Source organism: Beta vulgaris, chromosome 2 (assembly GCF_026745355.1).
Source record: "Beta vulgaris subsp. vulgaris cultivar EL10 chromosome 2, EL10.2, whole genome shotgun sequence".
Classification (NCBI taxonomy): domain Eukaryota; kingdom Viridiplantae; phylum Streptophyta; class Magnoliopsida; order Caryophyllales; family Amaranthaceae; genus Beta; species Beta vulgaris.
Window position 1 is genome coordinate 32,991,196 of NC_079203.1, and position 25,264 is coordinate 33,016,459.

Genomic DNA, 25,264 nt, shown 5'->3' on the forward strand with positions numbered 1-25,264 from the left:
CATTCACCCCCCCCCCCCCCCCCCCCCCCCCCCCCCCCCCCCCAAAATTTTCATTCTAAACCATGAATTGCATACACCGACATCCAAATTACTCAACCCCAAACCCCAACTTTCATACCCTATAACCCCATTACCGTCTAACCAATATTATTTATGTTCATTAATAACCAAAATTTTCATAATTTATATCATTTGTTTAATCAATATTTACTTGTCTCTATTGTCTCAAACTCTCATTTGTCGGTAAATGATTTAGAGATCCCCGGGGAGCGAGATCCCTGTGCTCAGTTAATCGAAGTGTTAAATATTTCAAGGAAAATTACAACAATTAGCTTATCGACTTATATTAATAAATTAACCTAATCCAATATCAACATACATTACTCTATTTGAATAAGTTAATAACAACTTCACTAATCAACTTGTTTCGCTTTAGTAATATGTTTTGTATTCGAAATAGATAAAGTGTAATCAAGGTTCACTTAGATGGATCATTGCTATTTTCAACTACCTTATCAGCTTACACTGATATATAATATAATTCAATATGACCTTGTTTCAGTTCAATATTTGAGTATCAAAATAATTGTAACTTATAAACGATCAACTAAATCGAAGTGTTCTTATTTTCGTTTAGGTTATCGATTCTCATACAATACTCTAGTGATGATCTGAAACTAATTGGTTTCAGTTCAATATTATGTTTCAAATTCAAATTGGAGCTATATTATCTTCAGTTATCTTACCGGCTTATATTGATATATTCATTAAGTCTAATATCAATGTCTTTCAGTTTGGCTTAGATGAGTGAGTTAAAAAAATGATTATAACTTGTTAACAATCAACTTAAATAGAGTATAATTATCATAATTTAGTTTATCATCAATTTGCATTGATACATTGATTTAATTATTCAATATCATTTTGTCTCACTTCAATATTATGTTTTAAAACAAAAATTGATACAACTCAATCTTACTTTAAATGGAGCACAATTTTTTTTACTTATCTTGTCGGAACGTGAATTTTTCCATTATTTCTAAATGAGCAGAACATACGAAAAATAGCAAGACAAATTATGAAATTTAAGAATAATAATATATTTGTTTATTGTAACTGACCCCGATACATTTCCCTGACAAAAAAAAAAAAAAAAAAACTATTTATATATAATTAAATTAGTGTAAGACCATTTTATCTTTTGAGTTAAAAGAGTCATTTTTATATTAGAGATCATTAACCTTTGGCTGACAAAAAATTATTATAAGACGATCGTATATGAGATTTTGCACTTCCTCTATCCGTCCTCGCATAATTGTCCTACATAAATAGTTGTCCTACAACATTCATTAGAAAATTTATTATTACCCCACCCAGTCTATCCAACTCATGTGATGTTGGTCGATCATTTTCACTAATCTCTCTCCCTCTTTTCTTCATCATCATCTGACAAGGATTCCTCCATCAATTATCTCTTAATCAATTATTCATACTTGTTTTTACTCAGTCTACCAACAAAAAACTAAACTACATTTTCATACTATATATTTACACTAATAATGTGCATGAACAAACCTAACATGACAACTATTGAAGTATTGAGGAAGTATTAATTAAGAATGTATTTCGTCTTCTTCTCATAATAATAAAAACATAACTTTCACACTTGCCAATGTACAATTTATATATGAATATATTTAGTTTCATATTACGCATGGTTGATCATCTTATTACTTAAACCAATCATTTGTCAACGTGTGGCAGTGCGTCATAAATTTTTTATTTTATATAATTCAAGTTTTGTAATATGAATAACATAAAAAATAAAAAATTTAAAAAAATAAAAATTTCACCAATGTTCCTATCTATTTGAGATATATAAATAGACATCTATTTTACTATATTTTGACACACTTTCGAAATTAATTATTTTCTCTCTACATTGTACGCACATGAATAATTATTTTTGAGAGTTATTATTATTGAGAAAGTTTTTTAATCAAAATTAATTACTACCAAATGAATTTATTTAGGATCGTTAATATATATTTATAATCTTGTATGATATTATAGATATCAAAAGGTATAAATATGTATTGATGTAGGAGAGAGAAAATGGGATGGAAAATAGTAAGAAATGGGATAGAGAAGGGTGATGTTCTTTCTTTTTTGTATCATGACTCATAAGTGGAGTGCATTTGTTAAAATGGATCATAATCCATGACAAGCTTTTGTATGATGAGATAGAAAGTTGATGAGCTAGAGGGATGACATGTTTTTTGGGGCATGAGTTAGCATGCTCTACTCACCCAATTTTTCAATTTTTAGCCATCCTACTTCGAGTTTTCCAACACCGCCTGTTTCAGGTAAAAACTTGTAAGATGGGGGATGAATCGGAGTTAGAGATCGATGACCGATGACGGTAGCCGATCACTCCTGGAATGAAGTGAGCCCTGCAAAAAGAGAGTCAGACTACCCCGGGTGTGTGTCCGGGATCTTCTCTCTAACGATCAAGTCAGTTAATTGTTCAATGGTAAATGTGAAGTGGTTTGTCTAGAATTCATTGCCTCAATAAGGGTATGTTCTCTTCGGCATAAAACAACTGAACTGAACTGAATTAAATTGAATTGAATTAAACTGAATATAATAAATATATAAATAATATTTAAACAATAATAATATGAATATTAAATAATAATTATAATGATAAGTAATAATAATGAATAATTAATAATGAGTAATAATAATAGTATTTTGGATATTTTTAAATGATAATTATAAATAAATAATATTATCAATCATAAATTATTATTAATAATAATAATAATTCATGATAATAATGATAATTAATAATAATCATTTTATATTATTTGTATTAATATATCAATATCTGATGATGATTATATAATTATAATATCTAATAAGTAAATTAATATTACTATTTTAATAATTAGATTTAATAATATAATAATATTAAGTAATAAAAATAATGATTGGGTCGGGCCGCACAAAATTGGATCATAAACCGTTTTGACGCGATTCGATTGATTTATGGGCTAAAAAACGTGGGTTTATTTGTGCTTTTGACCTAAACCATGTTCCTCCTAATAATAATAGTAATAATAATGAGTAAAGCTATAATAAACAAAATAATATATAAATATAATAATAATAATAATAATAAAAATAATAATAAAAATAATAATAATAATACTTAATAATAATACTTAATAATAATGATATAAAAATAAATAATAATAATAATAATAATAATAATAATAATAATAATAATAATAATAATAATAATAATAATAATAATAATAATAATAATAAGAGTAATAGTAAAATAAATTAGACCAACATAATAATAATATTTAACAAACTACTTAAAAAAGAATGGAGTTGAACTGAACTGAACTGAAAATAAGTTGGGGAGAACATATCCTAAATTGGAATCTAGTCCCTATTTATAGGCGTTGGAATGTGTGAAAAATGCCTTGACAGACTGGCACAAGGTCTAAGAATATGTGGGGCCCATTAAGAGCATATTGGGCCCAAACATTAGCCCCACGCAAAACATGCGAAAGAAGGCTTCCCTAGAGTCTCGTGTTTTGGCAATACACGATTTTCCCTTACCATGGAAAGTGGACGTCAGGTACCTTCATGTCTTTTGGAGGTATCTCATGGGACTGGGAGTTGATACGTCTCGACGGATCCTATGTACTTTATTCGGGATGCCTAAGGACATGTGATCCTTTTTCCACGAGGGACGACTATGGACCCGATCCGAGATGCATACATCTCGAGAGATAACTTGGTCCCCCTCGAGATGTCCGGGGGCCAATGAGCCCCATGTATCTCGCGGGTTGCTCAGACCTTGCACTAGATGCCTTAGGGGCTAATGAGCCCCAAGTATCTCGAGAGGTGTTTAGACCTCGCTCGAGAAGCCTCAGGGACTAATGAGCCCCAATTATCTCGAGGGGTGTTCAGACTTCACTCGAGATGCCTCAGGGACCAATGAGCCCCCAATATCTCGAGGTGTGTTCAGACCTCTCTCAAGATGTTTTAGGGCTAATGAGCCCCAAGTAGCTCAAGGGGTGTTCAGACCTCGCTCAAGATGTTTCAGAGCTAATGAGCTTCAATAGTTGCGGTGACTTTGGAGTATCCTTCACTCGATCTGGGTGAAGTGCCTAGGTGTAGGTCTTTGGACTTAATCGAGTTCAGTCAGCATGCTAGGCCGGAGTGGACTAGACTATAGCTAAGGAGGACGCTCCGGTTAGGGTTGGTTTCCTGGTGGTCGTTCTCCATATAGTCCTTGGGTTCAACTGAATTCAGTTGATCTATACAGACAGGGTGGACTGGCCTGGGTAGCTGATGGAGATTACTCTGAGTAGGGTGACTTGGGTTTGTCGTGAGGCCCAGTCTGAGCCTCTTTTTTCAGGAGCTCTTCAAGCTCGTTGGATGTCAACCGTCACTTTCAAGGTGGCTTATTTAATAAAAAAAAGGGCAAGACAGCTTTATTTTGTCTCATTCCATACTCTAATTCTTCGGGGATTGCTTTGGTTGCGTGAAAAGTTACTGTCTTGAGAGCTTAGAAGTCGATAGCCGGCCTTCGATCAAGAGAGGATCTCGAGGGCCTTCCACCAAAGGTACGACCTACTTCCCTTGCCTCTTTTCTTAATTATAAATGGACCCTTCTGGATGGAGTCCCCTATTGACGAATATCAAGGGATCGTCTTCTAGCTCGGGGACCCCTCCTCCTCCGCTCAAACCACTGTTCGATGGGATTTTAATAAACGGGGCTCCCGTGGTGTCCGTGGTATTTGACTGCCCTAACTGAGATGCTCGACGCGACGGTATTTCAATTCTTTCTGATGGAGGAGAGGAGTTGAATAACCCCCCACATGTTGTCACCATTGCTCGACCCTGAGCTATAAGCAGTTACTTAGACGATCTTCTCGATAGTCAGGTAGTTTGCTTAATGAAAGAAAGCATTGAAGATCATTCCCCTGACCTGAGCATGAATAGTAGAGAGGAAGAAGCTCAGTCTCAGGCGAGGGGCATAGCACACTTGTACATTTGGGGACCTTTCATGCAATTTTTGGGATATAACCTCCACATCCTTGAGAGCTTGTACTGCATTTGTCATCCGTACGCCCTATACATCCCACAACCTGACAAGACCGTTTACACTCCTCCAACGGGTTGTATAGTTTTGTATAAGGCATACCTCGAGTTGGGTTTGAGGTTTCCCCTTCATCCATTTATAGTCGAGGTACTCTGTTCATACAATGTCGCCCTCTGTCAATTGATTCCCAATAGCGTGGGCTCGATGGTGGGCTTCCTTTTGATTTGCGTTATGATGGATGTGGAGCCCTCCTTGACTCTGTAGCGGAATATGTGAAGTTGGTAGTCATGTCCGCGACCTCGAACGGGGAGGGGTGGTGTAACGTTTAAGTCCGTTTCCCTTATGAAATTGTGGTGACTATGCCCTCGAACCAACAATTTTTCCACACAAACTTTATGCACATATATCGAGCCAAGAGTGGGATTTCCCCATTATTCCCTCGCTCGAATGGCCAAACCTGGCCTTGAATAGATCAGTGCCTTGAATGTTAGTGGATGAAGCCACGGGGGCCATTTACTGTCAGACCATCACCTCGATTGTCAATGGTGATCGAAAGCAGATTCCTCAGCATTGAAACCCTAGCGCAGAGGATCTGAGTGATGAACACTTCCTCTCAGCGTTGGGGTTGAACCCCGCTTATCCCAATGGTAGGGAACTTACTGTTAGGTACTCGACCGGGCAGTTCGAGCTCAGTTACTAACTTGCTTTCTTTTATTATGCAATTATCGCTCGTCAAGAGCTCGACGAAGAGATGCAGAAGCGTCTGACCGCTAACCAGCGGGTACAGGAGCAAATCCGTCAAAAGGTGTCGAGAGGAGACATTCGGGTCTCTCGTGCCCCCTAGGTAACATCTTCTCTCTCATGACTTTCATTTTTTTTTGTTTTCTAACCTCCTCTTCCCTTGCAGGATCCTTCGAAAAAGCCCTGCAATTGTCCCCCCGCCGCGCCTTTGTCATTGTGACACCTCAGGGGGATGAGGACACAGGGAGGAGGGTCATTGCGGACTCTGTTCCTCGATCGAGGGAGGGACCTTCCTAACCTCAAGAGACCATAGAGAAGTCCTCTTCTCGAGAGGAGGATCTAACGGTCCGTAAGAAGAGGAAGACCTCCGACCCAGACCCGGACCCAGCCTCGCAGCCCTTTACATAGCTGTCGAGGAAGGAGAAGGCCAGACACTTCGATCTTGCCGTCAAGCAGTTCCTCACTAAGGCAAACATCAAGGTCTACCGAAATTTAAACGAGGAAGAGGAAGTCGAGCCCTTCACTCTATCTCGATCGATAAAAGTAAGTCTTTATTGATATTGCTTTATTTGTTGTTAAGTGATGAACTTAAGCTAACTTCTACTCATTACTTTAGTGCTCGGTTCGGATGGCCGTCATGAGTCATCGACATACGATTAGCTTTCGACGGCTTCAGGAGGAACTATCCGATTAGAAGGAGATCGCTATGAACCACAAGCTAGAGATCGATGGGCTTCAGAAAGACCTCGAGGATGAGAAGAATAAGCTCCTTGACGAGAAAGCCTCGTGGGAGTAGAAGATCCTCGACGCCTAGAGTAAAACGAACTCGATCAAGCGTCAATACGACTCCTCGAAGGGAAAATCCTCACAGGCCAGGGAGCGGAATCATCCAAGACTGGCAAAAGTACCATGCCGTCATGAGTCATCGACACTGTAGAAGCTTCGAGAGGCTCTAGGGAGGACGTACCCCTGAGTTAATTGGGGCGTGGTCGAGACGAAGTGCAACTCGATTATAGCTGTGAAACTTGAAACCGATGCCTCTCTTGACATCGACGTACCTATGAAAGGTGATGCCCAGAATGTCGAGGTCGGGGAGCATGACAGAGAGGAAGAGTCCAAGGGGTGATCCGACTCGAGTGCTTCCACCTCTCTTGACTTTGAGGATACCTCGGGAGAGGAAGAGTCTAAGGGGTGAGCCGACTCGAGTGCTTCCACCTCTCTCGACTCTGAGGATATCTCGAGCAGCTCAACCAGCGATTTTCGAGCATCTCCGACTGACTCCTTCCTTAGTCAACCTTTGTATTTAGCCTTTTTGTATTTAGTTGGATCCTTAGTGACATTAGGATGTAAAGGTTTTTTCCAATGAAGGAATTTGTTTGGCTTCTTGAATTTGTCTCCTTATAGTATTGGCTTTTTGTCTTTGCTCTTTTGCTTTCTTGTTATACTTTGATGTGCTTTACTTTGAATGGGGCTCGATTGACAACTTCACTCGAGGTGTTATACCTTCGAGCCTTATTAACTGCTCAAAGTGTTTGGCGTACTGGTGAGTTCATGGATTCAAGGCATGTGATGGACGCGTGGCGCGAGAGGGCACGATTGGGCCCACGCGTGAGGCCCAATCAAAGTAATTGTATTTATTGCCGCCTTGGGAATCGTGGTCCCGTTTCATTATAAGTACGGGACCAAGTCATTCCAAAACTCACAGCTCCAACTCTCACTTTCTCTTCTTTATCTAGACGACCAATCCTTTCTTGCTTTTTACTCGAGTACCAACGTCTCATCCCCTTATAACTGTCGAAGCGCTTCGTGTGGTTAAACGTCGCCAGCTAGCTAAGTCCAGCTCGAGCGTGGCTTCCCCTTCGACTGGGGCAGTTGTTGTCTCGAAGGCCCTTTTCCCTAATGGGCCCTCTTCGAAGGACGTTCCTTCGATCGAGGTGGGGGGCTTGCCCTTGGCTGCACCCGTCCTTAAACAGGAACCCTCTAAGGTTAAGCTCAAGGACTTTCCTTTGATGACTCCTTCGGGGCCGAAGAGTAATACGCCTTAGAGGAAGTGACTTTGGCCGGAGGAGTCTCTCTGAGTGCCCTTCATAGCCTCTCGAGGGCGAAGATAGTTGCGGGGTTTGACAAGGCCTCGGGGTACCTCATGACGGCCACCGATGAGCAGGCCTTCCTGGCCCCGGGGAGCCACGACCTTAAGGCAATTAAGGCCTACTTGGTCGAGGTAACCTTGCTTGATTTTTGTTTTCTTTCTCTTATTCTGTTTATAATAACTCGACGCCTATTGCTGATAAGAGGGCCGAGAAGCCTATTCTGTTATTATCCCCTTTTTTCGGTCCTAGTTCCCTCTGTTCCCGGCTAGGGTTTGGGAGAACCTCTCCTTCTTCCCTCGTTTGTGCTTGTGGTTCATTCAGGATATCACCGACCATCTCGTATAAAATTCCTGAGGTGGCGCTCATTGATGACGTGCCTCGCGTCTCCTCTACTAGGAGAAGCTCGAGCACTGATCTGGGGGGGCTCGAGGGTGATGAGCTGGGGTCGGTTGTCGAGAGGGTCTTGCCTACGCTGCCTCAGAAGTAATCGAGGTACAGGAGGCCTAGTTGATTTGCCTTCCCCTCCATTCTGAAAGTATAACATAATTTCCCTGAGGCTTCGCTCGAGATTGTCACTAAGACGATCTGCTAGCTGTTGGAGGTCAATCTGGTTGACATGGTTGGGACATGGCTGCTCGTATCTAGGGTGCTCGACTCGAGGTAAGGTCACCCTTTATCGAGGCTCCCCAAGATTGACAGCGCTAGTCGTCTCTCGAGGGTGGACTTCCTCGAGGACGTGATTGTGCCTAGAGGAAAGAACAAGGGTTTGGCGAGGGTCTCTTGTTATTTCGTCGGCTACCTCGAGGGACGGGGCTCCTCCTTGATGTGATGAGCTCGGGGTTCTTCGGCTTCATCGAGTTCTCCAAGTTGTGGCCATAACTTTTTGTTCAATATCCTTACAGGCGACGCCAACCTGTTTCGGGTAAAAAATTGTAAGATGGGGGATGAATCGTAGTTAGAGATCGATGGTTGATGGTGGTAGTCGATCACTCGAAGAATGAAGTGAGCCCTGCAAAAACGAGAGTTAGACTACCCCGGGGGTGTGTTTGGGATCGGCCCTCCGATGCTCAAGTCAGTTAATTGTTCAATGGTAAATGTGAAGTGGTTTGTCTATAATTCATTACCTCAATAAATGGGGACCTGGTCCCTATTCATAGGCGTTGGAATGTGTGAAAAATGGCTTGCCAGGCTGGAACAAGGTCTGAGAATATGTGGGATCCACTAAGAGCATATTGGGCTCAAACACCGTCGATTTCAAAGTTTTACCTCAACTTTCTCTCTCCTTGTAGGCATTCGATGACAACCACCACCACTCTCACTTTCTCTCCATCTTCTATGTTATTTCGCTAGAGTTAGATGAGGAACTACAATCAATTTGCAGAGTAACTGCAACGCAACAATGTGAGAATGTCGCCGAAAAATTCGCACTAATTTCAAGTAGAAATAAAAGCAATGCATGGCAAATTTGATAACATAACCAAATCGTTTAGCAATTTTAGCCACCAAGCAATAGAAATTCAATAACTAAGCTCAAATTTCAATAAGAGAAACTTTGTATTAGGACCTAGACAGCAGATTAATTAAGCTCACAATATAATACCTCTTAAAAAAATACTTTTAAATTTCGTGGGAAGAACCATCATCTCTCGAACCCAAAAATAAAATTAAGCCAATTTTGAGAGATGCAACTCTCATTTACTACCTTGCCAACAAAAACAGGAGTTAATGTTGCTGGGTCACAAGAAATCATCCTTCAAACACTGATGTGCAACTCACATTATTATTATCTTGCGATTGCGAAATTCAGCTCAATAATTGGTGCATTCTTCAACTGTTCTAGAAACAAATTAGCCAAAATTCAAAATCCTAAGAGCAAAATTTTCAAATTGCTTTCATCAACATCAATTTTTATTTATAATTACATCTCAAGATTCATCCCTCAACATATTAGCATCATCTGCCTTATCATCATTACTATCAGTCGTGGAGGTCAGATCATCGTCACTCTCCAAACCATGCTCTGATTTTCACTTGGACGATTCACCACTGGACTGAGAAGCAAATGAGACACTGGCTAGGAAGGGTAATAGTGACTAATTATATAATTTTTAGAATTAATAGTGACTAACTCTCTAATTTTTAGAATTTTAATATAATTCTACAAGGTATAGTTGTGAATTTTTTCCTTCAATAATGCCAAAAAGGGGATTAATTCCCAAAATGTGCCACAAAAAATTTTATTTCCCTGCGTACCGTCCACGTAGGACGGCACGCGAAAAAAAGTTTTTTTTTTTGTTTTAACGGAGGTAAACCGCTACTCGGAGTATCGATTTACTTCAAACAAAACAGCTACTCCGAGTAGCGGTTCATTCACATACACCGCTACTCAGAGTAGCGGTTTTAATGAATGAACCGCTACTCGGAGTAGCGGTTTTGTTCCCCGGGTCCAAGACACCTGTAAACCGCTACTCCGAGTAGCGGTTCATTCACATAAACCGCTACTCGGAGTAGCGGTTTTGTACCCATTACACAACTCACTGCATTGTTTCCACATAACTGGCCAAGTGCCAGAAAGTCAAAAAAATCCAGCAATCCCAAACAAGCATCCAACCTGCAATTCCAGCAATTCCAAACAATTATCCAACCTCCAATTTCAACATTATCCAACCTGCAATTCCAGCAATTCCAAACAATTATCCAACCTCCAATATCAACATTATCCAACCTGCAATTCCAGCACCAAATTCCATTCAACAACACCAAATATAAGCCACACATTGATCACCCATCACCAAGTTCATACACATTCAAATGTATGTAAAAATTTTTTAGTTACAAGTTAGATTGAGAAAATAATGTTAACTAACTACATAAATAATAAATGAAACTGCTAAAACCCTCTCTTCTTCTTTTGTGAAGGTGTAGATGAGCTAGGTGTGGTCTCATGAGTCTCTGCAATGGCATCAAGAGAAGGGGGAGTAGTGTCAGAACGTCGTCGATAGGCCCTCTGACTGACTGGAGGTGAAAGCAAAGCTGTCGTGGTAGATATATGGGCAGCAGACGTAGAAGATGTAGAAGTCGATGTATATCCAGCAGAAGTAGGCACGCCCTGTACGATGTGGCCATGTCCAGCTCGGCCAACAGCATCAACACACAGTCCCCTCATAGTCTACAATGTCTGCGCATACAACTCACGCACCATATCTGGAGGCAATGACTCAGAAGCCTCTAGTACAGTACCGCACCTATGAGTAATATCAGATAAAGTATGTGCCTGAATAGAAAGAAAAAAATACATATTATATAGTTGTATAAATAAATAAAAGTGCAACTAAAAATCAGTGAACTTACCAGTACTATATCTGCAGACGCAGGTTGATAATGTGTAGAAGGTGGTCGCCTCGATGGATTCGTCAGGCGTAACCTCGTGATGCGACGAAACCATATCATATACTCCTCAAAGGCATGAGTACGACCACTAAAAGGAGTGCCCTGAACTATGTGTCCCTCGCGCTCATCCCAATGTGCAATGTAAGGTCGATGTCTGAGCAGATAGTTCTTGTTCTTCGACCTCCGATCTATGGCATGAAGGGTTGTGCTCGTATCAGAAGGTGCTGGAATCGTCTGCTCGAATCCAAACAGGCGCATAACTCGACCAGGGAAATGGAACTCTACAATGTCGAAACAGATAAGTGGGGCCACTGTGCGCCATACACATATGACGATCAGAGACGACACACAAATCCTTTCTATCTGTGACGGAACGTCTAATGCAAGCTAAAAACCAAGACCAGTCCTCCGTGCTTTCTTCCTCCACAACAGCAAAGGCAAGTGGGAATAGCTGGAAATTAGCATCTGTTCCCATAGCAATCAATAATTTGCCTTTGTATTTCCCGTACAAGTGAGTACCATCTATAGTGATAAGAGGCCGACAATGACGGAATCCGGAAATGGAGGGTTTAAAGGCCCAGAAGACCCTCCTAAAGATGTGCGTAGTAGGATCTTGTGTTGGGATCGTACTCCAGTAAACGACAGTGCCTCGATTGGACTCTTTCAAGGCTTGCAAGCAATGTTATCAGGATCGGGATCCTACTTTGGATCGTAGGGGCTGGTAGAATCGAATCGGTGGGATCGGATCGTAGGATCGTAAGATCATACAATTCGGTGAAATAGAGATAATTATACTAAAATATGGTGAGAACCTCATGTTAAAAATTTACACACATTAATGATGATTTTCTTAGTTAGCAAATGATGATAGTTTTTCAATACAATAAGATTGAAGTAACATGCCATCAAAATCTAATAGGAGAAATATAATATGTGAAATTACTTTATGATTTTATATGGTAGGATCGGATCGTAGAGTCGTAGGATCGTAGAATCGTGTTAAGATCCTACCATGTGATTTTTTGTGGTTGAGCAGGATCGAGAGATCCTACAGAATTAAGATCCTACGTAGGATCGGGATCGGTGAGGTTCTCCAGGATCGTAAAATCGTAGAATCGTAAGATTCGGATCGGGATTTTAACAACAATGCTTGCAAGTACCTCGGTAACTCTTGATACGACTTCTCCCAATCACCAAAAATATTGCTGATTGCCTTTTGTTTTGCTAACCAAGCTCTCTTATATGTTATTGAAAATTGATATTGGTTCTTCACAAAAGTAAGGATGGACTGAACTTTGAATGAAGGATCAGTCCTAATGAAATCCTCGATAAGATCAGCAACGAAATCTGATGAAATGAGAGGATGGTCTCCACATGTTATGTCTCCTAAACAATTGCTTGCATGTGGACCAACATATCGTACAATTTTGAATGAGAACGACTTAGTCATGATTGCACGCAACCTCCATGGACAGTGACACACTTCCTTTCTGGCACATTCAATGACATACTTTGTGGGCTCTGACTCTAACACCCGACACATCTGGTTTCTAGAGATCGACCATGCTTTCACAAAATTCTTTAATTGCTGCAATGAGGCGAACTCTTGTCCTATCTCAAATTCAGAAGCCACAGTTAATGAACCAGTGACATTCCAAGTCATCCATGAATCTATTAACCTTTGATCAACTTGTCAACTCTAAGCCAATCTTGTGAAGGAACACTAGCCTTTATTGCCTTGTCAGCTAATTCTCTTGCATCATCATCCTCATCCCTATCATAATCCACATGCTCCTCCTCGTTTCCCAAAAAATCAACATCATTTTGATGTAGAGTGCCAAGATGGAATGTGGATGGTATGTGGGGAGACGAAGCAGGAGAAATAAACTCATTCATGTGCTGATTACATAATGTGGGTCTGACAACATGCTAGTAAATGATTCAAATTGCATATTAGGAGCTGATGTCGGTACCTCCATGCTATCCCTAAAGTCCATTGAAGGTACATAACCCACATTACTTTGCACATTTATCTCTTTGGGAACTTGTTCAATGTACACCTCCATTGCCATGGCTGACGTTTGTGTCACTGAAAGCCACATAGCACTCAGTGACTCGTCATCCTCTAGTGCAATTGGCACATATTTTCCCGGCATCGGATATCTCATAAACAATTTCAGTTCCACATACATACGATCACATCCAACAACGTCATATACCCTATTCAGAATCTCTTGAAACATCATACCGGAATTGATGAAATAAAAACTTTTTCCTTCCACCTCATACACAATATTAACATCATTTTGAGATAATTCACCATTCCAATAAAGGTATAGAGGATATTTAGGTTGTTCCATATTCTACATACAAAAAACATAATGTTTAATTAAGTTATTCTTATTCTACATATTCAAACAATATGAACACTATTTTTCACCTATACTAGTAGTATTTACAACATAAACACAACAATTCATGCAAAATCAACCATCACAAAATGCTCAAATCCATTTTTAACCAACCAACAACTAAATTATACTAATCAAACAACTAAACAATATGCTAATAACCTCGAATTATACTAACCCCTTCCAATTATACTAACCTTCCAATTGATACAAAATCAACCATCACAATATCCTAAATTTTTAATCATCAACAACTAAATTATACTAATCAAACTAAACAATTTCCATCTAACAGTTACAAACCTAAAATACATAACAAATATGGCATGCTAAACAAATTAAATTAAAAAAAAAAACAAAAAAGAAAACAAAAAAAATACTCACAAAGATGGCTGTGGTCGGAAGAGAGAGAGGGAGAAGTGACGGAATCCGGTGAGGTGGTGCGCTGTCGTCGGAAGAGAGAGAGGGAGAAGTGACGGACTGTCGTCGGAAGAGAGCTCCGGTCGCCGTGTGCGGTGAGGCTCGTGCGGCGCTGTCGTCGGAAGAGAGAGAGGGAGAAGTGAGTTTGAGAGAAAAAAAAATTTCGAACGTTAGTAAATTGGGAAATTGGGGATTTAGGTCTGATTTGGGGATTTTTATAAACCGCTACTCGGAGTAGCGGTTTTCTTTAATGAACCCCTACTCCGAGTAGCGGTTTATAGGGGCGGGTCCAAAATCTTGTAAACCGCTACTCAGAGTAGCGGTCAATTCTTATGAACCGCTACTCCAAGTAGCGGTTAATTTTAAATATAACCGCTACTCAGAGTAGCGGTTTTTAAGCGTTAACCGCTACTCTGAGTAGCGGTGTTACTGCAGTTTTAATAAAAAATAATTTTTCGCGTGCCGTCCTACGTGGACGGTACGTAGGGAAATAAAATTTTTGTGGCACATTTTGGGAATTAATCCCCTTTTTGGCATTATTCCAGGAAAAAATTCAAACCATGCTCTGATTTTCACTTGGACGATTCACCAGTGGACTGAGAAGCAAACGAGACACTGGCTAGGAAGGGTAATAGTGACTAATTATATAATTTTTAGAATTAATAGTGACTAACTCTCTAATTTTTAGAATTTTAATATAATTCTACAAGGTATAGTTGTATTTGAATAAATTTTAAAATTAACTGCTCATATTTGTAGGCAGGGAAAATTAGAGGGTGAATTTTAAAAAGAAAAAATATGAGAGATTTTAAAAACATAATATCTGAGCCATTAATTTATATTCAATGGTTAATATCAGTGAAACTCTATGTTGTAAAATTGTTTTCGAACTCTAGGGCTCCATTTGGTAGGGCGTAAAACCTTTTCCCGGAAAACTGTTTCCTCTATTTTCAGTTTTACATTGGTTGGTGGGCAAAAGAGTGTAAAACCATTTTCCCTTGGGGTAAAATTACTCTCCCAATGATGGAAAACCATTTTCCTTTCAAAATGAAGGGAAAACTATATTCCTTATCTCTCTTATACACTCCTCTCACTACCTCCTTACTTTCCCTTTCATTTTCCTTTCATTTCATCATTTTTCTTACATCGAACCAAACAACGGAAAACTAAATTTGGAATTGTGTTTTCCATTGTAAATTATTTTCAATGAAAATCATTTTACACTGAAAATATTTTACGCCCTACCAAATGGAGCCTAGATGTTCCAATAGGTATACAAACACTATCCCTCTTTATTCACCTCCAACAAGGGCTTCTTGACACGATTTTGCCGACATGGAAAGCTATATCAATCGCCGACCATGAATTAAATTTGAAAATGAAAATTTGCGGACTGCGTCTGCCGTCAATCTTTAGATATGAAACTTTATTAGAGTGGGTCACCATAATACTCCCTCCGTCTCAAAATATAGTTTCCATTTCCATTTTGGGTGTCCCAAAATATAGTTCCCATTTTCATATTTAGTTCCACATTTTTCCGTAATTTGTCTAGAAAAACCGTGTCCCATCATTTATTTGCTTCTTGAATTTTGTTTTTTCCTTAGTTTATTCAACCAAAATGTTACAATTAATGCTCTTTCACCAATTATCTCCATTCTCTCTCCTAAAATCATCTTTTCCCATACAACTTTTATTTAAATATATAAACAAAAAATCTTTACTATCTCAACTTGCATAAATTACCGTGAAAAAAGGAAAATGGAAACTATATTTTGGGACGGAGGGAGTAATATAGAATCCTCATCTTCTTGTGTAGTTGTGTGGATTGGATCAACCGATTTGATATTAAATGCAAACAACGAAATTTACAAAGCAGGGAAAGCAACCATGTCATTAAGATGACAGCTTGTGTACCTTCTATCCTCGTTCTTCTGCCTGTGAGACTCTCATAAATGAATTTGCTTATCATAAATGGATTTGATGACAACCTGTCCAGCTTTATCTATGTTATGGTCCAACCCTTCGACCCCGACATTTTGGCAATGCAGTAAATAATTGTTTGGAAAAATGGACCAAAATACCCTCAATTTTGACCCGTCCGTTTTTAATACCCAACTTTTTGGCCCGTCCACATTTAATATCCACAACTGTAAGTTATTTTTGAAAATAACTTATAGTTGGAAATATTAATTAATAGCGGAAGGGCCAAAGTTTGGGGATATTCTAATCCATTTTTCCTAATTTATTTTGTGTAAACTAGCGACTAAACATAATAATGTACACGAGATTTTATCCCAAGTTTTAGTATCATCACATATAATTTTAATAAGTTCGAGGGCATTCATAAAATAATAAATTATTGATTCTCCTTTTTAGAACATACCCTCTCTCATAGAAAATATAAGGCATTCACACTTTACTAAAATTTGCTTTGACCACAAATATCTCTCGCAATATGATAAATAATAGAAAAAATTTACAATAGAGGTCTGAACTTTGGGCAATAATTTTTAAAAGGTTTGAATTATTGATTAGCCTATGTAGGTCCCAACTTTAGGGGTCTTAACTTTTAGCGGGCCTCGGTGACTTAAAACTGACGATTTTTTTAAAAATCTCACCTAGTTCCTACTTCCCTCTCTCAGTTAACTCTTCTCGTGTGACCCAAGTTTTACAAGTTATGACCTATTAAGCCAGTTTCAAGTCACTAAGGCCCGCTAAAAGTTAATACACCCTAAAGTTGGGACCTACACAGGTTAATCAATAGTTAAGACCTTTTAAAAATTATCACCCAAAATTGAGACCTCTATCGTCAATTTTTCCTAAATAATATTATAAAAATAATACCGCTAGATTCGTCTTAAAAAATACTGTAGTAATATTATTTTTCAAAATTTTCAATCAATATAAATTTAGAGTAATTAACGGTCAAGGTTCGACCTCCAACATCGTGTGTGGATTATATTTTGAAACAGAGGGAGTATCTATGAACTTTTGGAGTGAAATAATGAAAGTTCAATTCAGTTCAGACATATTCAGTTTAGTTCAGTTCAATTCAAACAAATTATGTTCATTTCAGTTATGTTCAGACAAATTTAGTTTATTTCAGACAAATTTAATTCAGTTTCGTTTGATTAAGTTCAATCCAGCTAGAAGAACACTATATATATATATATATATATATATATATATATATATATATATATATATATATTTCTCGTTCTTGTTTCTGACTCTTTCAGGATGTTTTTTAAAATATTGTGATTATGATTGCCCTAACAATAACAAAATTTAAGAGTGTATTGAAAATTATTCTCAAATTTACATGTATTTTGCATTATAAATTTATTTATTTTTTTTAATTTATTTTTTATAATTGGAATTTCATTTTATTCATTAAGGCCAATAGCCATCAAGCTCGAAGACAATCACACGCATATTCTCCTTTACATCATTGAAGTTACACCATGCAACTCATTGAAAAAAGTGAGAAAACAAACAATGAAGCCATCAGATCGCAACACTACAACATAACTGGCCATATCATAACCATGCTACAAAATCAGATGCTCTATAAAGACCTTGCTTTGTTAAAGTATCCGCAACAAAATATATTATTTATAATCTCGTCTTTTATACAAAGAGTTTAGTTATGGACTTGTGGTTATACTCAAGATGATTCAATGTTCTTTTTTAAGGCTTCCAATGACTCTTGCTCTGCGGTAAAAGAGGTTTTACTTCGGTTTTGTGAAGTTTCGGGTCAAATGTTGAGCTTGCACAAATCCTTCGTCAAATTTAGCTCTAATGTTTCCGAAGAGACGCAGCGAGTTTATAAAAGTATTTTGGCTGTGGATTCAAGACCTTCTTTGGGTTCGTACCTTGGCGCTCCAATTGACTTCCAAGGGTCTAAGGTGCAACTCTTCACCCCCTTATTAGACAAGGTAAGCTCGAGGATTCTAAGCTGGAACCAGTCTTATTTGTCTCAGCCGGCTAAGGTAATTATCATCAACTCGATTCTTATTGGTGCACTGATGCACTATTTGGCGGTGTTTAGAATTCCGACCACTATAGCCAATAAGCTGGATAGTTTATTTGCGGCATTCTTCTGGAAGGATAATCACGGAAAAGGGTTACATTGGAAAAAACGTTCAACGATCCAACAACCAAAAGGAGAAGGAGGATTAGGAATCCGTAATGTGGGCATTTTCAATACCCCTTTGTTAATGCGTAAGGCTGCGCGGATCAATCGTAACCCCCACTTGCTTATCTCGCAAATATATAAAGGTTCCAGCAGGACTAGGTCGTATCAAATGCATAACACAACCATGCCCTCTTGGGGCCGTCAGGGCATCGTCAAGGCCAGCAACCTTCTCAACACGCTCTCTCATTGGAAAATTGGTAATGGTCGATCGATTCATGTTTCGAATCCATCTTGGATGCATGGGGCTACGCCGGTGTTTCGGGACAACGTCCCGCTTTCTACCGCTCGCGACATTCGCGTGGTGGACTTGATTCATGAGGGCCAAGGCCAATGGAATCTCCGGAAACTTTTCAGCATGTTTGAGCCAAGTTCTGTTCGTCAAATTAGGAGTATTGAGCTTCCTCCCGCTCCGAACATTTGCGACGAGCAATATTGGCCCTATTGTAAATCTGGCAACTACACCACCAAAACGGGGTATGCAATTTTACTCCAACAGCAAAATGAAACATGTAGCATGAACTTTCCAGGGGATAGAGATTTTTTTCGAGTCCTATGGGGATCGAGCATCATGCCGAAATGGAAACTCTTTATTTGGAAATTGTGGCATAATGGACTAGCAACGAAGCAAAACCTATTCCGTCGTCAGATCGGAAGCACAAGTGACTGCCCGATCTGTCTACATGATTTTGAAGATCTGAACCATCTATTTCGCTTTTGCCCCCTAGCAATTGAGGCCTGGGCCAACCGTGACCTAGGGATGGACCAAGAAATAGGGGCGAACCTTCCGATGCGGGAATGGCTCCGTTCCTGGTTTTTATTTTTCTTTAAAAAAGATGGGTTCCAAGGGCAACGTCTTCCTAGGTTCGTGGGTACTTTGTGGTCGATTTGGTTATTACGGAATGAGCAGGTTTTTAGACAGGTCAGACCATCCATGGCCTCCATCTCTACCAGCCTTCGCAAGAGTGACGACCAACATGATTACTTTGCTATTGACAGGGGGGGTCAACATCGGGTTATGAGGGATCCAATTTCTCCACCGGGATTCTATCAAGTGCAACTTGGGAATCAATCTTCCGGCGGCACGACGATTCAGATACAGCTGCATGCAGTTTGGAACAAAGCTAACCTAACCATGGGTATGGGTTGGGCGATTTGCACTGCGTCGGATCATCCTGGGCGGCAGTATGGACGCTTCTCTTATGCGTCATCTGCCATCGCTGCTTTAGTCATGGCTTGTCTGAGAGCAGTGCATTAGGCTCAGCAGGTTGGTTATCTACATATTACTCTCTTGACGACGTCGAACGAGCTCATCCATGCGCTGACTTCCAACGACTGCCCCGACATCCACATCAAATGGACAATTGATGCAGTCAGGACCTTAGCTTTGTCTCTGCCTACTTGTCAAGTTATCAAGGTGAGCCCTTCCCAGATCACGGAGGCCCAACAAGTAGCTCTCTGGTGTCGACAACACAAAATGGATTTCGGATGATGATCTAAAGGGGTTTCTCTTTCCTTTCTGTTTTTTCTTTGTATTGCTTTGTAGTTGTTTTTGCAGGTCTCTTCTTTTTATTTCCTTGTATGTTTCTCCGTTGTCAAAAAAAAAAAAAAAAGTTATATTTGCTATATATAATTTTTTCTTATTCAATAAGTAAACTGAAAAACAGATTATTCATTTTATACAATACCTTTGTCCTTTTTAGTGTCATTTAAAAACAATATATTATCTAATGTTTTAAGTAATTTCAAAATTGTATTTTATATGCGTGTAATAACTTTTTATCTATTCTAAACTAAATAACCAAAGTAATATCAGAATAAAAGTACTTTAGGTTTTCAATTACTCCACAAACTATCATAAGGAGTTTAGGATCTAAAATGGTGATAATAAATATATTATCAGAGTCATACTTGACTAATATCTTTCTTTTTATCCTTGTAAAAAAAATATTGTTATTCTAATTTCATGAAATGGTAATAAATAGAGAGTTTCTCAACAAAGAATAACTGATGGTAAAACATGACAGATAAATAAAACAAAAAATATATATTTATACACAAATTCTTATATTGGAGAAGGTACTTTTCAGCTCGATTATATTCATTTTTATAATTGGTAAATTATAGCAGCAGCTATTTGTGAAAATTATTCTCACAGTACTTTAGATTTTCATTTTTAACTTCTTATATTCAGCCCTTAGGGCTGCATATAGCTGCTGCTATAATTTTCAGCTCGATTAAGGTACTTTCTTCATAATTTCGCTTGTATTATGTTTAATTTGGAGAAGATTTTGTTCAATTTCGTAATGTGTTTGAATTATTTGTTAGATTTGGAAATTTAGCATTCATGATTGTTCAAATTTGAATTAATTTCAGTTAATGAATTTTCGAATTCAAATTCATATGCTGACTTCTTGTTGGATATTAAAATGAATGAAGGTTTTGAAGAATTTTTATTGGCGGATGCAACACATAATGAAAATGAACAGCAGATCCAATCATTCATAATCAACTACAAGTAATTGATGCATCACATAATAAAAATGAACCAGCAGATGCAATCATTCATAATCAACTACAAGTAGTTGATTCAATTGTAGAAGAATCCACTAGTAACACAAATTTTTGTATTTGGGTTCTAGTACATTTTGTTAGATATCTATTGATTTAATTGTGCATAACGAACCTGTATATTTTGTTTTGTTTTTGTTGTCCTAACTCATAATAAGAAGTCATGACAACGAAAAGACAAGAAAAATAATGGAGAAGGGTTATATGCGTTATCTTGCTGATATGCTGGCTGTTTTAAATTAGATTATTCAGAATCAGGTGTTGGAGGATCAACTGCATCAGGTTCCTCTACCATTATTGTTTTTTATCCTCCTTGGGATAAAACTAAAGGAAGAAGCGTGAGGCCCAAATTGAAAAGTGGAATTGGGTTAAAACTCCTTTGCAACATTGTAAATAGTAAAGGTTTAATTGAGCTGACATTGTCAACTATTGATTTAATTGTGCATGCCCATTATCATAAGGGTCACACACACAATTGGTCTAACATTGGAAAACATGATAAAACAAAGAAGACCAATGTAAAACAAATCTGGGTTAGAAAGGACATAGTCAAACCAGTTTCCAAGGACAACGAACCCAAGAAAATCTGGGTTCCTAAAACTAAACCTTGATTTGTTCGTGCAGGTTAGAGTGAGAGCAAAACCATACTGGTATTTGGACAGTGGTTGCTCAAGACACATGTCAGGAGATAAAAGTCAATTTCTCTCACTCGTAGCCTATGAAGGAGGAAGTGTCACCTTGGAGACAATAGCAAAGGTTTGATTAAAGGTAAAGTAAAGTTGGTAAGACACTTTCTCAAGCTATTAATGATGTTTACTTTGTAGAAGGTTTGAAACATAACCTCTTGAGCATTTCTCAACTATGTGACAAAGGAAACCATGTTGAATTTGAAACCAATCTTTGTCATATAGTCAACACTGAAACAAGGGAACTGGTCTGCAAGGGATTTCGACATAACAATGTTTACATAACATTTTTAAGTCAGATTCCAAAGACCAGTGCCACTTGTCTTAGTGTTATAAAGGATGATCATTGGTTGTGGCATAAGAGACTTGGACATGTAAGTTTTTCTTTGCTCAATAAACTGAGATCTCAAGACTTGGTGACAGGTTTACCTAACATCAAGTTTGCTGCAGATCATATTTGTCATGAATGTGCTAAATGTAAACATGTCAAGTCCTCTTTTCAGCCAAAGAAGTTTGTAAGCACAACTAGACCTTTCGAACTTGTACACATGGACTTGTGTGGGCCCATGCGTGTGCAAAGTCGAAATGGTCATAGTTATGTGTTTGTGTTAGTTGATGATTATTCTCGTTTCACTTGGACAATCTTTTTAAATTTAAAAATGAAACTTTTGAAGAATTTAAATTCTGGTAAAACAGTCCAAAACAAGATTAGTCATCAACTGGTCTCTATCCGGTCTGATCATGGTTCTGAATTTGACAATGTCAGCTTTGTAACCTACTGTAATGATCATGGTGTATCTCACAATTTTTCAGCTCCTAGAACTCCACAACAAAATGGAGTGGTTGAAAGGAAAAATCGCACTCTAGAAGAAATGGCAAGAACAATGCTTCTAGAGAGTGGTCTTCCTCGAAACTTCTGGGCTGAGGCTGTGAGTACTGCGTGTTATATTTTGAATAGGGTAATGTTGAGACCTTTACTGAAGAAAAACACCTTATGAGCTCCTTAGGGGAAGAAAACCAAACATTGTACATTTACGTATTTTTGGGTGCAAATGTTTTGTACACAACAATGGTAAATCAAGTTTGGACAAGTTTGATCCAGGAGTGATGAGGCTGTTTTCGTTGGATACTCTTCACACAGCAAGGCATACAAAGTTTTCAATAAAAGAACCTTGTGTGTTGAAGAAAGTATCCATGTCTTTTTGATGAGACTAACATGTTAGCAAGCATGTGCAGGTTGAAGATGTGATGAGTTCGAAATTGGTATGCTGAACTTTACAGGAGCTAAGGATGAGAAGGTGCTGAACCAGGCTCACCACACAACTCTCATAGAGAGGAAGAGTCTGGTCCAGCACAGAATCAGGTAGCTCAAGAGGTAAGGGAAGGAGATAGTGACTCAGATGCTCATCCACATGAAGATGATGCAATGAGACCACTATGGAAACTGGTTCACCTGCTCAAAACAACAATGAGACAGGGGGAACCAGTACAGGAACAGGTTCAACATTAGAAGGCACAAATGCAAACTTTGATATGAACAAATCTTTTAAGTACAAGTCCTCTCACCCCACTGATCTAATCATTAGTGACATTAACAAGGGGGTCAGACAAGGAACTCTACTTTGCAAAACTTTTGTGCATTCTATTCCTTCTTATCAAATGTTGAACCTACTGACTATAAGGTTGCTTTAACGGATCCAGATTGGGTTCTAGCCATGCAAGATGAACTCAATCAGTTTGAGAGAAATCAAGTATGGCATCTTGAACCCAGGACGGAGAACATGTCTGTTATTGGAACTAAATGGGTGTTCAGGAACAAATTGGACGATTCAGGAATTATAGTCAGAAACAAAGCTAGGCTAGTGTTCAAGGGTTTAATCAACAAGAAGGAATTGATTATGATGAAACCTTTGCTCCAGTAGCCAGGCTTGAAGCTATCAGGATATTAATTGCATTTGCTGCTCAAATGAACTTTAAACTCTTTCAAATGGACGTTAAGACACCTTTCTTAATGGTTATTTGAAAGAAGATGTTTATGTAAAGCAACCCCCTGGTTTTGAGGATAGTGACTTGCCAAATCATGTTTTTAAACTCGACAAAGCTCTTTATGGTCTCAAACAAGCTCCTAGAGCTGGTATGAGAGACTTTCCAGTTTTCTTTTAGAAAATGGCTATAAGAGAGGATCGTTGACAAGACACTATTCTTGAAAGAAAGGGGAACTGATCTGTTAGTGGTCCAAATATATGTTGATGATATTTTGTTGGAGCTACTAACCTGATTTGTGTAATGAGTTTGCAGATTTGATGAAGAGCGAATTTGAGATGAGTATGATGGGAGAACTTGGATTCTTCCTTGGCTTCAAATCAAGCAAACCAAAGATGGAATCATGATCCATCAACAGAAATACCTCAAGGAGCTGCTGAAGAGGTATGGTCTGCAAGATAGCAAGTCCTATGAAACACCTATTCCAACTTCTACAAAATTGAGCCTTGATGAGAAGGGAAAGGATGTTGAGGGCAAGCTATACAGAGGTATGATTGGCTCATTGCTTTACTTAACAGCCAGTAGGCCAGATATAGTGTTTTAGTAGGGTTGTGTGCGAGATTTCAAAGCAACCCTAAAGAATCTCACCTAAAGGCTGTTAAAAGGATTCTTAGATATCTCAATGGTACTGATGATATGTGTTTGTGGTATCCAAAGGGCAGCAGCATGAGCCTCATTGGATACACAGATGCTGACTTTGCTGGTTTTATTGTGGACAGGAAGAGTACTTCTGGAATGGCCCACTTCTTAGGTTCTTGTCTCATTTCATGGGGATCTAAGAAACAAAATTCTGTAGCCTATCCACAGCTGAGTCTGAGTACATTGCTGCTGCTTTTTGCTGTGCTCAACTCTTGTGGATAAAGTCACAACTAAAGGATTTTGGGGTCTGTTTCGGAAGTGTTCCTATTTTATGTGATAACACAAGTGCAATCAATATTTCGAAAAATCCTGTCCAGCATTCTAAAACCAAGCATATTGAGATTAGGCATCATTTTCTAAGGGACAATGTTGAAAAAGGTAATGTTGAGTTGGAGTTTTGCAGGTCAGAAGATCAACTAGCTGACATATTTACAAAACCTTTGAGCAGAGAAGTGTTCATCAAGCTTCGTACCTTGTTGGGTATGATTAAGATTAGACAATGAGCTCTTAGGTCTTGACTTGTCCCTTTGGCTAGTCAAATGATGTCAATTTGTGTATATATTTTTTTCTTCTGTATTTTTTTTCTTTTGCTTTTTAGGGCTTACAAAGTTCTTATGCGATGCTGAACTGATCATCTTAGTACTTGGGTACTTAAGCATAAGTCTTAATAAAGGTAAGTTGGCACAGACCAGTTGCAGACCACTTGGGAACCAGATTCTTGAGGCGGTTATTCTCTGAATATTTTTCAAATTTCAAATTAAGGAAAATAAATGAAGTGACGGTTGTAATTAAGGCAACTGCAGTTTGCGAAGAACGGATATATCGTTTGTTTTTTCTTCCATCTTATATATATTCTTGCATGTGATCATACTTTCCTTATTTTCTTTCTTATTCTTTGATCACATATTTTCCTGATTTCTTTTCTTTCTTTGCTTATATTCTCTCGATCA

The 25,264-nt window shown here is 38.5% G+C and overlaps 1 protein-coding gene across 1 annotated transcript; it reads left to right on the plus strand.

Moving 5' to 3' along the window:
- Window positions 1-18,502: 18,502 nt before the first annotated feature.
- On the plus strand, window positions 18,503-19,633 carry LOC125494813 (uncharacterized). The gene has a single exon (XM_048638636.2). It carries the CDS (start codon window positions 18,503-18,505, stop codon window positions 19,631-19,633), a length of 1,131 nt encoding a protein of 376 aa, XP_048494593.2.
- Window positions 19,634-25,264: the final 5,631 nt, after the last annotated feature.